This window comes from Eutrema salsugineum, unplaced genomic scaffold (genome assembly GCF_000478725.1).
Source record: "Eutrema salsugineum unplaced genomic scaffold, Eutsalg1_0 scaffold_11, whole genome shotgun sequence".
Classification (NCBI taxonomy): Eukaryota; Viridiplantae; Streptophyta; class Magnoliopsida; order Brassicales; family Brassicaceae; genus Eutrema; species Eutrema salsugineum.
The window spans coordinates 8,415,903-8,429,794 of record NW_006256901.1 but is presented as its reverse complement, the minus strand read 5'-3'; the positions used below and the strand labels follow the sequence as shown (position 1 = coordinate 8,429,794).

At 35.7% G+C, this 13,892-nt stretch overlaps 1 protein-coding gene across 1 annotated transcript; it reads right to left on the bottom strand.

Moving 5' to 3' along the window:
- Positions 1 to 2,986: 2,986 nt before the first annotated feature.
- On the bottom strand, positions 2,987 to 7,400 carry LOC18026317 (methylmalonate-semialdehyde dehydrogenase [acylating], mitochondrial). The gene is made up of 19 exons (XM_006409602.2): positions 7,285 to 7,400; positions 7,097 to 7,197; positions 6,921 to 6,992; positions 6,671 to 6,832; positions 6,516 to 6,594; positions 6,280 to 6,434; positions 6,080 to 6,143; positions 5,674 to 5,753; positions 5,405 to 5,470; positions 5,120 to 5,170; positions 4,879 to 5,030; positions 4,505 to 4,595; positions 4,300 to 4,380; positions 3,999 to 4,076; positions 3,892 to 3,927; positions 3,736 to 3,779; positions 3,566 to 3,644; positions 3,381 to 3,471; positions 2,987 to 3,299 (listed from the first exon to the last, which is right to left on the bottom strand). Exons 1-19 carry the CDS (start codon positions 7,310 to 7,312, stop codon positions 3,193 to 3,195), a joined length of 1,617 nt encoding a protein of 538 aa, XP_006409665.1. The 5' UTR covers positions 7,313 to 7,400; the 3' UTR covers positions 2,987 to 3,192.
- Positions 7,401 to 13,892: the final 6,492 nt, after the last annotated feature.

Here is a 13,892-nt window from a genome sequence, read left to right as displayed (position 1 = left end):
GAGGGATTGCTGTCCGTAACCTAAATGTTAGGGTAAATTAGCAAACAACCCTAACATTCTCGAAATAACCAGAACAACATTGCTTTTTTTAAAAACCCCATTTTACCCTTGAGACGCTTTGATGACAAAAAAACGTATTTACGAAAATGCCATTACTTTTTTTTTTCCCACGTCAGCAGTACAAATCACGCGTCGAGAATTAAGTCTACCATCCTTTATAATAGATTTAAATTTTCTGATAGATTTATGTAAAAATTGGTAGACATAATTTTTCGATGATAGATTTTTCCCGATGTTGGTAGACTTGTTAAATGTTGGTAGACTTATGTTGATAGACTTATTTTAATCGTTTGGTAGAGTTAATTTTGTTGATAAACATATTTGATTGTTGATAGACTTGCTTGTCTTCAAAGTAGATTTATTTTCGTGTTGGTAGATTTAGTGAGTCTAAGTTGACTTTTCGAAGTTCTATTGACCAGAATTGGTAGACTTGTTACATCTAATGATAGACTTGTTTATCCTGAAGATAGACTTATATGAGAAGATATTATATCTACTACAGTGTTATTTTTTTCGTTATGATAGTGTTGTTTTATTCATGGTAGACTTACTTAAAAATAGTAGACTTATTATGGAGAAGTAGACTTATTTTCAGTTAGGTAGACTTAAAATTCAGTAAGAGGTTTAGATGTGTGATAGATATATTTGAGTAAGTAATAGATATATTTGATATCGATAGACATATTGGCCAAAAATAGATATATTTCACCCTTATAATAGACATATCCTTCTTTTGGGAACATCGATGTTGGTAGACTTATTGAAATGTTGATAGACATATTGAAAATTGATAGAGATCTATACTTTACAGAAGGGTAGACTTAATAATGTGAAATGACAACTTTGTCCAGCAGTTATTATCGAATTTGTTGTCCCAATCACCGCATCCAACTATACTAGGGTAGACGCCGCCATCCTCTCTTTGCCTCTTTTGCTGTTTTTTTCTTTGTACTTCATCCTCTATCATGTCTTCTTCATGCATGGTCGAGATTTTTTTAGTATGTGGGAAGTGAGAATTCGCTAAAACTCGATATTTGTTTTTGGTTGATAAGAGCAAAGGATGTCGAGTTGTAACTGTTGATCGGGAAATCGAGTATGGAGATTTTTGACAAGTCGTCTACGAAGATCTGGGTTCAGATCAGCGCTGTTTTGATATTCAATTCAGCTATATGTGAATAGCAAAACTCAAAAATCTCATACGTGATACAAGTCTATCATATACAACAATACAAGTCTATCATATACAACGATACAAGTCTACCATATCTAAACCTATCCGAATAGCAAAACTCAAAAATCCCATATGTGATACAAGTCTATCATATACAACGATACAAGTACACATCATCGCCAATAGCCTCCTTCAACTTCCTGAATTCAGTCAGGTGGGCGCCATAATTGAAGCTATGCTCCTGCAAAGGTGACTTTCTTGGCTGAAACATTCTTGGTGGATAATCATTTGAATCACTGGAAGAAGCCATCTGTGGAAATAAGAGATTTTTAAAAAAGTCTGTGATACATTACCAAACAAGTCTATCATATACACCAACAAATCTATCATACATACAATATATATCACAAACAACTCTACCATATAATTAAAGTAAACAAGGCAACTTAAAACCAAAATAAAACAACTCTACCATTCGGTTTTCACAAACGTGAAACAAATCTACCATTGGGTTTTAACATACATGAAACATGAAACAACTCTATCATTCATTTATATCAACGAACCTCAAAAATTAGAAACGAACCTATCCGAATAGCAAAACTCAAAAATCCCATATGTGATACAAGTCTATCATATACAACGATACAAATCTATCAAATATAATATATATCATATACTGCAAAAACAAGTCTACCAAACCCATCACTTAACAAAAATAGATATATCGACTAAGTTTATAAAAACTCACCTGTAACCCTTCGACAATCCACCGTCGGAACCACCGCCGAACACCTGTTTCCTGCAACACCCAAAAAAATAGGGTTACAGATTTCCTCACCGCCGTAGGTCCGTTCCCGCCTGTATGATGTCGCTGACAGCCGCAAAGACGGAGAACAGTGACGGAGGCAAAGACCGCGAAAAAAATAACGAAATATAAATGAAAACAAAAAAAACGACTTACCAGAGATGACAAAAGCATTGGTAAGAACGACGGAGGATAGAAGACAAACTAAAACACCGAGGATCTGTAGATTCTTCGTCATCGTCGGAGAAGAAGGAGGAGCAAAGAGTCGAAATCGCCTCTAGGGTTTTTTCGGGGAGGGAAATAAACTGAAATAACGGTTTATTTTTCATCCCTCAATTAAATCCTATTTTCCAAATTTTGATTTTTTTGTATTTTTGATATATTTATGTATATATATAGGTCTCATATATTATACATTTATGTATATATTTATGTATCAATTAAATCCTATTTTTCAAATTTTGATTTTTTTTTGTATTTTGATATATTTATGTATATATATTATATATTAATGTATATAGGTCTCATGTATATTGTATATCTGTGTATAATTATGTATTTACGAAATTTAAAAAAAATCAACAAAAACAGTTTTTTTTATGTAAAGGACTTTAGTGTCTTTTTTCTGCTGGTAAAGTTAGTGTAACAAAAATGTAACGAACTAGGTTATGATCATTTTGTAAAGTCATTCTAGTCAATATTCTCTTTTCTCTATTTCCACTTCAAAGAGCTCACCAATTAAAGGTCTGTATAGACTCACCCCATTTTTAAGAGCTCATGACCCAAACTTTCTATCTGTTTTCTGATCTGATCTTTATATTCTTTATTCGTTTTATTTTATAGGAGACTTGCCCTTCCTTAAACAGTTACACTTACGTTGAGGTTGAGTCTTTAATATGATCAAGATTTTTGAGTCTTTAATATGGTCAAGATTTTGACAAATTTACAATCGTTTTTCTTTATTCGAACAACTGAATTTCATTCATAGGAGAAAGATCATACATCATACAAAGATACAATCCGGGGTGCCATCGAAACTAGTTTCATCCCTTCAACGGGACAACTATTTACAGTCGATTTTATTTTGATAACTTTTTTTCCTTGTGAAATATAACTGAAATAACACAAAAGAACAGAGGGTTATTTATAGAATTTAATGCTTTTGCGAAGTAGGCATTGCAAGAGATACGGAAGTTGGAATATCCTTCCACTGCTGTGTCACAGTCTTGATCTGAGTGAAAAAGTCTACTCCTGCTTTGCCTGCAACAATTCCATTTGGGTATAAGCAAATAGAAAAACTGAATAAATCTTATATCTTATAAGTTGTGACAAACTCTTTACCGTAGAAGTTTAGATCTCCTGCAAATGAGGCTTTATTCCCAGTGAATGAGAAGAACGGTAATGGAACCGGGATCGGAACATTAATACCAATCTGAGTAAGATTCGCAACAATCAACTATGTCAAAATGTAAACAAAACAAAAAATAAAGTTTGTGTTTTATAGGTTCAAAGTTAGTTTTTTATACCTGTCCGGCTTCTATTTCCATTTGGAACTTTCTAGCCGCTGCGCCTGATGTAGTGAAAATAGCAGCACCGTTTCCGTATCTGTTGAAGGCGGAAATAGCAGATTGTTAAAAAAGATGAGATGGATTATATTAGTAAATGTGAATGAGATTAAAAAAAAAAGAGTGTTTACTTGTTTCTATTTATTATGTCTATGGCCTCGTCAAAGCTGTTTGCCTGTACATGAATATGTCATTAAGGCATCAGAGCGCGTAAATCACACAAACATGGGAAGGATAAAAAACCGAATAACTGTTTGAAATAAAAGTAGATGTTTTTCCAATCTAACCTCCATGCATACAAGAACAGGGCCAAATATTTCCTCCTGCAACGTGCCAAAAGAAATGTAAGTTTCACTTAGAAAACAGTCATTTGCTTATAATACCAGAATAATACCTTGTAACACTCCATGTCGGGTGTAACGCCAGATAAAATGGTAGGACCAATAAAATTCCCTTTCTCGTATCCTGGAACCTGTTTGTTACGAGCAAAGATATATAAACTTCTCCGGCCAGTAGAACGTTGGTTTCAAAGATTACAGAAAGATCATTAATGCAACAATATCACTCCATCATAGCTAGATCAAGAGATTTCAGTGATCCGTGATTACAATTTCATAAGAATGTGGCGAATAGTGTTATATTAAAGACGTGTGAGTCTGTTGCAATAGCAGTATTTATAGATATTCGGAAAATACCACAATATTTCTTCCGTCAAGCAGTAATTTAGCACCATCGTCCACACCAGATTGAATCAAGCGGCATATCCGTTCTTTGGCCTAGCCATATAAAATTTAGCAAATCTATTAAACAATAGACCAAATGCAAAACTAAATGTGATTGTGACACACATAAGTTTAGCAGTAGTCATGACTTGTAGCAGAGGTTTGAGCGCCAAAATACCTCTTTACTAATCACAGGACCTAGGTCTGCATCTTGTTCTGTCCCACATGTGACTTTAAGGGCTTTCGCTCGCTCGATGAGTTTATCCTCCCTAGTTAGTATTAAACAAGTTGAAGCTCATTGTTCGATACTATCAAATGAAATTCAACGAGCCTCGCACAGAACAACAACTAGTCAATCTAAACTACTAATAGAAAGAAGTGTTGTCGCAGACAATCTTATTTATGGTTTATGCACCTTAAAGGTTGTGGATCTCGGAAACCACACGAGGAAAAAGATTACAGTCAAGCGATCATGAATATTTGATATTCCAGAAGGTTACACCCTAAAGACTTGGAGTAGTTTGAATATGGAGAAAAGAAAGTTAACAATACCATGATTTTGAATTGCCAACAAAGACCACAGTACTCAGTGCCATGCATCTCTGTCCAGCGGCACCAAACCCAGCAGCAAGTAGCGCATTTAAAGTAGCATCGACGTTGGCATCAGGCAAGACAACACCATGATTTTTCGCCCCCATATTTGACTGAGCAGATATTTTTTAAGTAAATTGACAAAGAGTCGTTTTGACATGCTAAGGAAGATTTTTACAGGAGATCAAATGCAAGATGTTACCTGAATACGTTTTCCTTTCGCTGCTGCTCTTGCATATATATGCATTCCAGCCTTTAACAAAACAATTTATTTCAGAAAACACAGTTAAAACAAAAAAATTGAGCCCAGAAGACGAGCAAAATCTGTAAAGGAGAATAGTATGTTAAAGTCTTATCAGACGGCTGAACTAGTTACACAGAAAACCGGCTAGATGAAAATTTCGTAAATGTTAATTCATCATAACTAGGTGAAACGCAAAACCCAAGTCGCAGGCTATAAAAGAGTAACAACAAAATATATACTTACAGTGTTCGACCCAACAAAAGAAACAGCCCTTATATCGTCATCATCACAGATAGCATTCACAGTATCCTGTCATGTGAAGGATGCATTATTACAGAAGACAAAGAATGTGAAGGTAATAGTGCGGAATCTTTACTGTTTAAATTTTCGGATAGTTTGAGGGGAATGTAATTTGCAAACATATTATCTCCCAAGGAAAAGCCATTCTTCAGCAATCAAATCCTTACGAATAGGAAATTTTGGTAAGAGCGAAAATTATAAACATGACCTACATTGGTGCCGTGAACGATATTGAGAACCCCATCAGGTAACCCAGCTTCCATTGCCAACTCTGCAAGTATTACAGAAGCACCTGGAGAAAGCAAGTAACATTAATAACCGGTTTCACAGATAACGTACAACTTTTCTTTTCATTGCGATAGTGGTCAACATTAAACCCATATTGCAGGTGGTAAAGTATAACATTTTGAAAATGTGATATAGCTAAGAGCATTCAGCTCATTACATTGGCCTTGGTAGTAAGATGTATGTACACTGACATCAACGACATGTTAAGACATGATGAGAAAGTCTAAATATCTTGTACTACGCACATAACACTTAAAAACCTCACACGGAGCGTCCTTTAGTTACTGAAATAGTTTCAAGGAATAAGGGTAAAAGAAATGAGTAGTTTACCGGGATCCTTCTCTGATGGCTTAAGAACAAACGTATTTCCACATGTCACTGCAACGGGAAACATCTGCAATAACAAACACAGAATAAATACACAGACTTCACAGAAAATGATCACCAAGACTTAAGGATATACATACGTATTATACAGCGAACATTTAACGAAGCCACTAATATCTGCAAAATGGCTTAAGCAATGTTACCCATAAAGGAATCATTGCTGGAAAGTTGAAGGGACAAATGCCAGCACAAACACCTAATGGCTCCCTAAGACTATATGTATCAACTCCATTAGACACATTGGGAACATATTCACCCATCTGTAATGTAGCCATTCCACAAGCATGCTCCACAACCTCTGCGTAACACCAAAAAAGGTAATCAGTATAGTTCTGCTCTGCTTGTCAATCATATAATCGAAACCAACAATAAAACTAACCTAGTCCACGGAAGATATCGCCATGTGCATCCTTTAAGGTCTTCCCTTGCTCAGTCGTGATGTTCATTGCAAGTTTATCCTAAATTATGATCAAATTTTTTCGGTCAAAGATATGTTTCAAGAGCAAAACAAGCTCAGCCAATTACAGTAGTTACCATGTTTTTGCGTATAAGCTCTTGAAACTTTAGCATAACACGTTGACGAGTGGTAATCGGCGTGTTTCTCCATGAAGGATATGCTTGCTTCGCAGCAGATACTGCCGCCTTAAACTCTTCGTTAGTTGTCAATGGAACTTGAGAAACAACCTCTTGTGTAGCCTAAAGCAAAATCAAAACTTTTCGTAACAAAACCATCCAAAAGTCTAGAATACAAAATGTATAGGCGAAGATTAATAAGAGAGCTTACAGGGTTTATAACATCGAGATATGATGAAGCTTGAGAATCAACAAAAGACCCTCCAATAAGATTTTGCACTTTCTGAAACGGAATTACATCAATTCAAAAATTTTAAGAACAATATCATTCCGAACAACTGATTCCTAAAATCTGAGGCGATTGTGAAATCTCGTCAATAAACTCACCGGAGGTTTTGTTTGATGAGTAGATGGCTCCGGCGACATTGATAACCAACAGCTTCTAATACCGAGAAATTGAGGTCTCAAAGTCCTGAGATTGTTCTTCCCTGCAAACGCCAAAAGACTAGCATCGATCGTATCGAAAGTCTACAGATTTAGAAAACGAGTAGACAAAGAGAATCCAGATTTCTTGCCTTGCTGGATAGAAATTCGGAGCAACATCGTTTTGATTTGTTTGTTGATTTTGGTGTCGTCTGAGTTTCTTCCCTTTTATGCAAGTTTTGGATTTGAGTGCTGAGTGAGTGCTGACTCGAAGTTAGATATACGATCATGCTCATCTTTAATTGCAACGTGATTCGATATAGACCGTTAGATCAAAAAATATGCAATATTCTTTAGTTTGACAGTAAGACGAGATTTTTTTTTTTCCTTTTTGTATTACATACTTTAGAAACATTTTGTTTCAGGAAGAAATGAGGAGATTGTGAGAAATGTTGTGCATATATATTGTCATTTGCTTTTATTTACACTCCTTTGACCATTTATTTTCATATTAAGAAAAGATTATATCTTTATCAACTTATTATACATGATAGTTGTAATGAAGAGAAAACTAGAGAAATTCGATATTTATTAAATAAAACTGAGTGAGTTTTGCAAGAGTTTAATGTTGGACCAAAATTTTATAAGTCAATATGACTTATTAAATTTTGAGTGTGAAAAGAAATAAGCTACATGAAAATATTGGTTTTATAATAAAATAGGAAATATTATTCGTTCCACATTAAAAGTTTGGGAAATTTTGGAATAGTATGTATATGAATAAAGATATAACTTAGTTCAAAGTGTATGTGTGAAAGATAAAGAAGAAGGTCTTCTTCTCTCATCTCTATCTTTCAGGGAGAGAGCTTTTTCTTCCGATTTCCTATTAGTTTTTTTGTTGTTTTATAATCTAATCGGATCAATACTTTCCGTTTATCGGATCAATAAATTCTGGTTATCGGATTTCTCCTTCCGTTTTAATCGGATAATAACTTCCAATTTTGGTCGGAATTCTTCCGGCTAAGTCCGGATTATCGATCTCTTTGCTGGCTGTTCTTTTCTCTTGTCGGAATAGCTGATATGCTTTTAAGTGTTGTTGCAGATTTCTAACTTGCTTGGAGTAATTTCTTCATCGTTTCACCTCTTGCCTGAATCAGGGCAAAGATGACCACAGTTCAGATCAGTAAATTGGATCTGTACAGCGATGAAGCTTCCTTGAAGTTTGGGATTTGTGTATAAAGCTTAGAAGCTGTTCTTATTTCCTGCAGCTTTTTTACTCCGACAACAATTATCCAGCTTTAGAGATCATTAGCAAAGGTACAACATCAATTGCAACAAAGAACAGAGTAGCTGGCGGCAAAGCTTCCCGCGGCGGAGAAGACAACATGAAATTTTACCGGCGGTGAGAATTTTCTGAAGACGTTAACTGTACTGAGTCGGTGACGTGGGCGGCGAAGCACACGAAGCATTTTCTTAAGCTTCCACGTTTTGTTTACACGTGTCTTTTATGCATAATGTTTATCTTTGTTGTATTCATGAGGTTTATTGGGCCAAATCTTGTTGTATCAAGCTATGCCCAGTTGGGCTTTTAATGAAAACGTTTGCCGATAAAAAAAAAAAGAAGAAGGAGGTCCATGCGCGCGCTGCCGCCGCTATTCAACTAAAAATTCAATTAAAAATTCAATTAAAAATTCAACTAAAAATTCAACTAAAAATTCTGCTGTGTATTTAACTCAGTCAAATTGATATTTATATATGCTTTGGTTATCCCCACAAAGAGACCAAATCTTCCAACGATCCTTCGATATCCACACACGTTCTCTGCTAGCTCTATCCAAGATTTTCTCCGAGTCTGCAGTGGCATATTCCTTCCTCCGCTATATATACTACTCCTCTCCATTAATTTTTTTCTCTCTAGCTCATTTCTTTTTTCTCTAAAGAAAAACTTCGCAACAATCTCTTTTTTTTCGTAAGCCTACTTCGAGAGTATAGTAAGAATATTAGTTCGTTTAGATCCATATTTCTTTAGTTCTTGTGAAAACAGATAAAGTTGTTTGTATCCTGCAAGTCTTAAAATCTAGAATCTCGATACACTATGGTGATTCAAAGAGTTAAGAAAAGAGATATCATCTCGCTTCTACTCGTGGTTCTCTTACCTTAACATTTACAGTGAAACCTCTATAAATTAATACTCTATAAATTAATAATCACTATAAAATAATAAATTTTGCAGGAACCAAGTCGGGTCAATGTAAAAATTCATCAAATTTGATAAGATAATAATTTTTTTTAAGTCCTTATGTAAATATATGATCCCAACAAAAAACATAAATTAATAATTGTATAAATTTATGCAAATATATGTAATATACTATACTAAAATATGATTAATGTATTTTATGGTCTATAAATTTTTTATAGATAAATTAATATCACGATAAATTAATAAATTTTTATGGTCCCAACATTATTAATTATAGAGGTTTTATCTATTCTAATATTTAATCGCTTTTAAGTTTAGATTTTATGTTTCTACATTCTTAAATCTTTGATATGTTCTTGTTAAACAAACATTAAACGAATTGGATACGAGGATTTATGTTTTTTTTTTCTCCGTCTCAAATTGTTTACCCACCTGCGATTGAACTCTCAGTGGAGGTCCGAATTTACAACGCACAATCATGATGTCTCTCCGATAGCGATTTGAGTTGTGACTCATTTAATATAGTATACATATTATATTAGAAATTATATAATTTAATTTCGTTTCTTATCTGCAGATTATGTTTCTTTTAAGAAATAGAAACAAAATTCAAGCGTCTTCACCATGACTACTGTTGCTGAGACTACCTCCATTGGGGCCAGAGATATGGCTGCTAACGTCTCCTCTGTTGTGACCTGTACTGTACAGATCCAGTTTGGATCTCTCCCAGCTGTGACTGTTGTTATCCTTGCTCCGATCTCTGCTACTGTTCAAACTGCGGTCACTCGACAGTATCAATCGGTTCAAATTCCAGCTGTGAATACAGCATGCGTCCTTCCCGACAAGTTCGATGGGACCAACTATAAGATGTGGCAAAAGAAGATTTGCTTCTATCATTACCTGTGAAGAGAGACTTTTCCTCCCAGCGGATAATGATGATGTTTATGCGCTTGCAAGCCATGCTAGCTTAAGCACACATAGATTTTCTGTGCAAATGATGCATCTAGAGTCGTTTAGCTGATGAACTGTTCAACATGTATAGCAATGTTGAAACGTCTAAACAACTCTGGGATTCTCTAGACAAGAAGTATCACACAGAAGATGATGGATCTCAGAAATACGCTGTGGCAAAATTTTAAGATTACAAAATGGTGGACTCGCAACTGATAATGAAGTAATTTGGAGAGCTATAGACTCTCCTATATGAAATTCATGTTGAGGGTATGAGGCTGTGTAGACAGTATAAGGCTGTGTGAAACCTATCAGGTTGCATGCATCATTGAGAAGCTCCTGCCTAACTAGACGGTCTTCAAAAAATACCTGAATATGAAGAAGAAGTGGATGAGTCTTGAAGACTTAACCATAAAGCTCCGTATGAAGTCAACAAACTGGAAAGCCATTAGAGTAGGTGTTGAAATTCGCGAATCCAATCTGAATGTGGTGGAACACCAAAACAAAGGGTGCCAAAACAAAAGACACCGAGACAATAGGAAAGGCAAAATCCTGCCACAGAACTCACAGAAGTTCAAAAATATGAAATCTGGTGGTGAGAGCTCGCAGAAGTTCACTAGAACGTGTCACAAGTGTGGCAAGACAGGCCATAAGTCCTTCGAGTGCTGCAACAAAAAGGCTCCAAAGAAAAATTAAGGTAAAAACGAAGCCGATCCCGCTGAACCAGACATGTGTGCAGTTGTCACTGAGGCTAACGTCGCTGAAATCCACCCCAAGACTTGGTGGTTAGATACTGGTGCAACCAGGCACAATTGCTTGACAGGTCAATGTTCTCTGAATACACAGAACAAGAATGACGAAAAACTCTTCATGGGATACTCGGCCACCTCAAAGATCCAAGGTTATGGAAAGGTTGTTCTAAAGCTTACCTCTAGATGTGAGCTCAACGTGAAGAACGTGGTCCACGTGCCGGACATGCGGAAGAATCTGATCTTTAGATCTATCCTAAGTAAGCATGGATTTACCGTTAAAGTTTGATGCTAAAAAAATCAAGGGTTACTTCTAGCTTCACGTTTTAAATTATACCCCTAAATATTTGCAAGTGCACAGATATGCGTTGTAGTATTTAGGGGTTGAACCACTAAGATTTTGAGCTTTCAGTACGAATCAATCAAAGACTTAAGACTAATAGAACAAACAAATGGGGGTTTTGGGTTTCGATGTTACTAAATCTAAAGGCTAAATGAAATAAACGGTTGTAACAATAGGAACTAAGCACTGGGTCAAAGGGGTTTTCACAGGGGTTCATGAACTGATTTAATGACAAACAAAACGATAAAGGTAATCAAATAGTGAGGATTCCAAACTCAAATAGGCGCAGGTATGACTAGCCAACTCTCGTCACACTAATCAACTAATCACTCAACTCGGCAATTAAATCTTGTTCTCATGCCGTGGTTAAGTTCATGCATTATTAAAAGAATTCATCCATGCTTACAAGTCTCTATAAGTAGCTTCTGTCTCCTATAGTGACTTGCTCGTATCACTTCTAGGTCAGGTAATCCGATACAACACTCTCACGGCTCCAATTACCTAAGATCAGTTTCTTAGTGGCAAGCAACAAAAACATCATAGAGAACAAGAATGAATGAAGGACTCCTAGAAGATTATGAACCCTAAATCTAAGATGAAATTCTCTTTGAAAAATCCCTTAAAAACCCAACTGGGGAAGTACTCAGGCATAGCTGAGTTCAACATCACAAAAGTGTTTAGAACTGTAGAGAATTGAAAATAAACAAAGGTAAGAAACGAAGAAGAGGATGAAGAAGGAGGGCCGATGGTGCCCCTCTTGGTGGCTCCTCTTCACGTGCGATGGCTCTCTCTAGGAATCTTGACAAAAATACGGCACACCCTCCTAAAAAAATTAGAAGAGGTATATATAGTGTCTTGAGTCTTCAGGAACGTCTAGGGTTTACAGGAATAATGACAGTAATGACATGGGCTTTAAAATGGGCTTCCGAGTCTCGAAAATAGGCTCTCCGCGGTCTATAATGTCGCACCCACGGTGGATGATGCTTTGGCAGCGGGTCAGCTTCTGGTTGTGTTGATTCGCCTTAAGTGCATTACCATATCTGGAGATCTAACCATTGGTTTGTTTCGATTCCAACTTCATTGGAAATCTGGTTGTCTCCTCTATCTCGTGTAAAAATTTGGAGATGATCAGACGGTAGGAATTAAGGTCTCCATTTGTTGCCAAAATTCTGACGGTATAAAATTATCCAAAGTTGTACTTTTGCTTCCAAGTGCATCGCTTTTGTCTGAATATCCTGAAAATATTTTGAAACTCTAAAACATGGAAATCACTTAAAAACCATTTAAAACCAAGTTAAAACACCTGAATAAGATCTTAGAATCATCCATAAAAGTGATCAAAATTCGGTGTTATCAACTCCCCCAGACTTAAACCTTTGTTTGCCCCCAAACAAAAATCAAAGTCTGAAAAGAATCTTAAAATCCCAGGAACTAAACAGTATCTCAGTGACCGTCCTTCTAAACGATAACCAACACAATGCATCCATTGGATCTAGTCTAGAAAATTCTCACCAAAATGCAAACATAACTAATCTGTTAATTCGTTGTGAAAATCTACACACTTAGACTTATCTTCCAGTCAACTGGCTCTTAACATTCATTTGCAAGTTCGAGTGGTTCTCATCAAAAAAAAATGTAACAAGGTAATCAAGGTTAGGTAATCAAAATGGCTTTTTAGGGGTAAGGTTCTTAGTGTTTAGGGTTACTTTTTTTCTGGAGAGACAGGATATTATGCAAAAAAGCAAGAGAGGATGGAGTTGTTGAATGTCCACAGTTTCCAGTCACATTCTTCTTGCCTTAAAATTTCTGATCTCCTTTCTTCAGGTTCTCCTCATGACTCCCCCAGAATTAGATCTTTGTCTATGTTGTAAAACCATAGCTCCATAGATGAATACTTGTAGTCTTTGCTCAAATAATTTTGGATATCCTAGACTCTTTTAGGCTTTTGGTTTCCTCTCCTTTTCTTTCAGTTTTTTTTTAAACCGCCTTTAGATGTAGAGTCTTAGGGAGCACAAAATTAACCTTTATAAATGAGCTTTCTGAGGCACCCTTTAGCTTGATAGGATTCCTGATACTCCTTTTTCCTCAATTTCCTTCAGTCTTTCTCTTAAGTCACTGAAAACCATTTCGTTCCTCCCTCTCCGGCGTTTTTGCACATATTTGCCGATACAAACTAAGGAGAGAGTGCATGAGGTTTGAAAGTAAAGGTTTGGGTTAAGGTTTTGGTACCACCTAAAGAAGAACTAGCCATGTAGGACAGCAAAGAGTAGTAACAATAAGGTAAAGATGTCCTAGATGTATCTCATGATGCCTTCCTAAAACTAATGATGAGAAAAATAGATGCACTATAAGAAAATAATGATATTGCAATTAAGAATTTTGTTGCAATATGCCAAGATATTGTTGCAAAAATAGAATTTGCAATAAAATTACTACATATTTTATAATGTTGCTGTTTGCGTGTTGCAAATTTATATTTGTTGCACATACATCGCAAATTTTGCAATTAATTGA

What these genes read in the sequence shown, in the direction of transcription:
- LOC18026317 (XM_006409602.2), bottom strand. Translation starts at nt 7,312, where the DNA reads ATGTTGCTCCGAATTTCTATCCAGCAAG. An exon ending in ATATCGTTCACGGCACCAAT is followed by an intron (nt 5,471 to 5,673) that starts GTAGGTCATGTT and finishes TTCACATGACAG; the next exon opens with GATACTGTGAATGCTATCTG. An exon ending in CGAAAGGAAAACGTATTCAG is followed by an intron (nt 5,031 to 5,119) that starts GTAACATCTTGC and finishes ATATCTGCTCAG; the next exon opens with TCAAATATGGGGGCGAAAAA.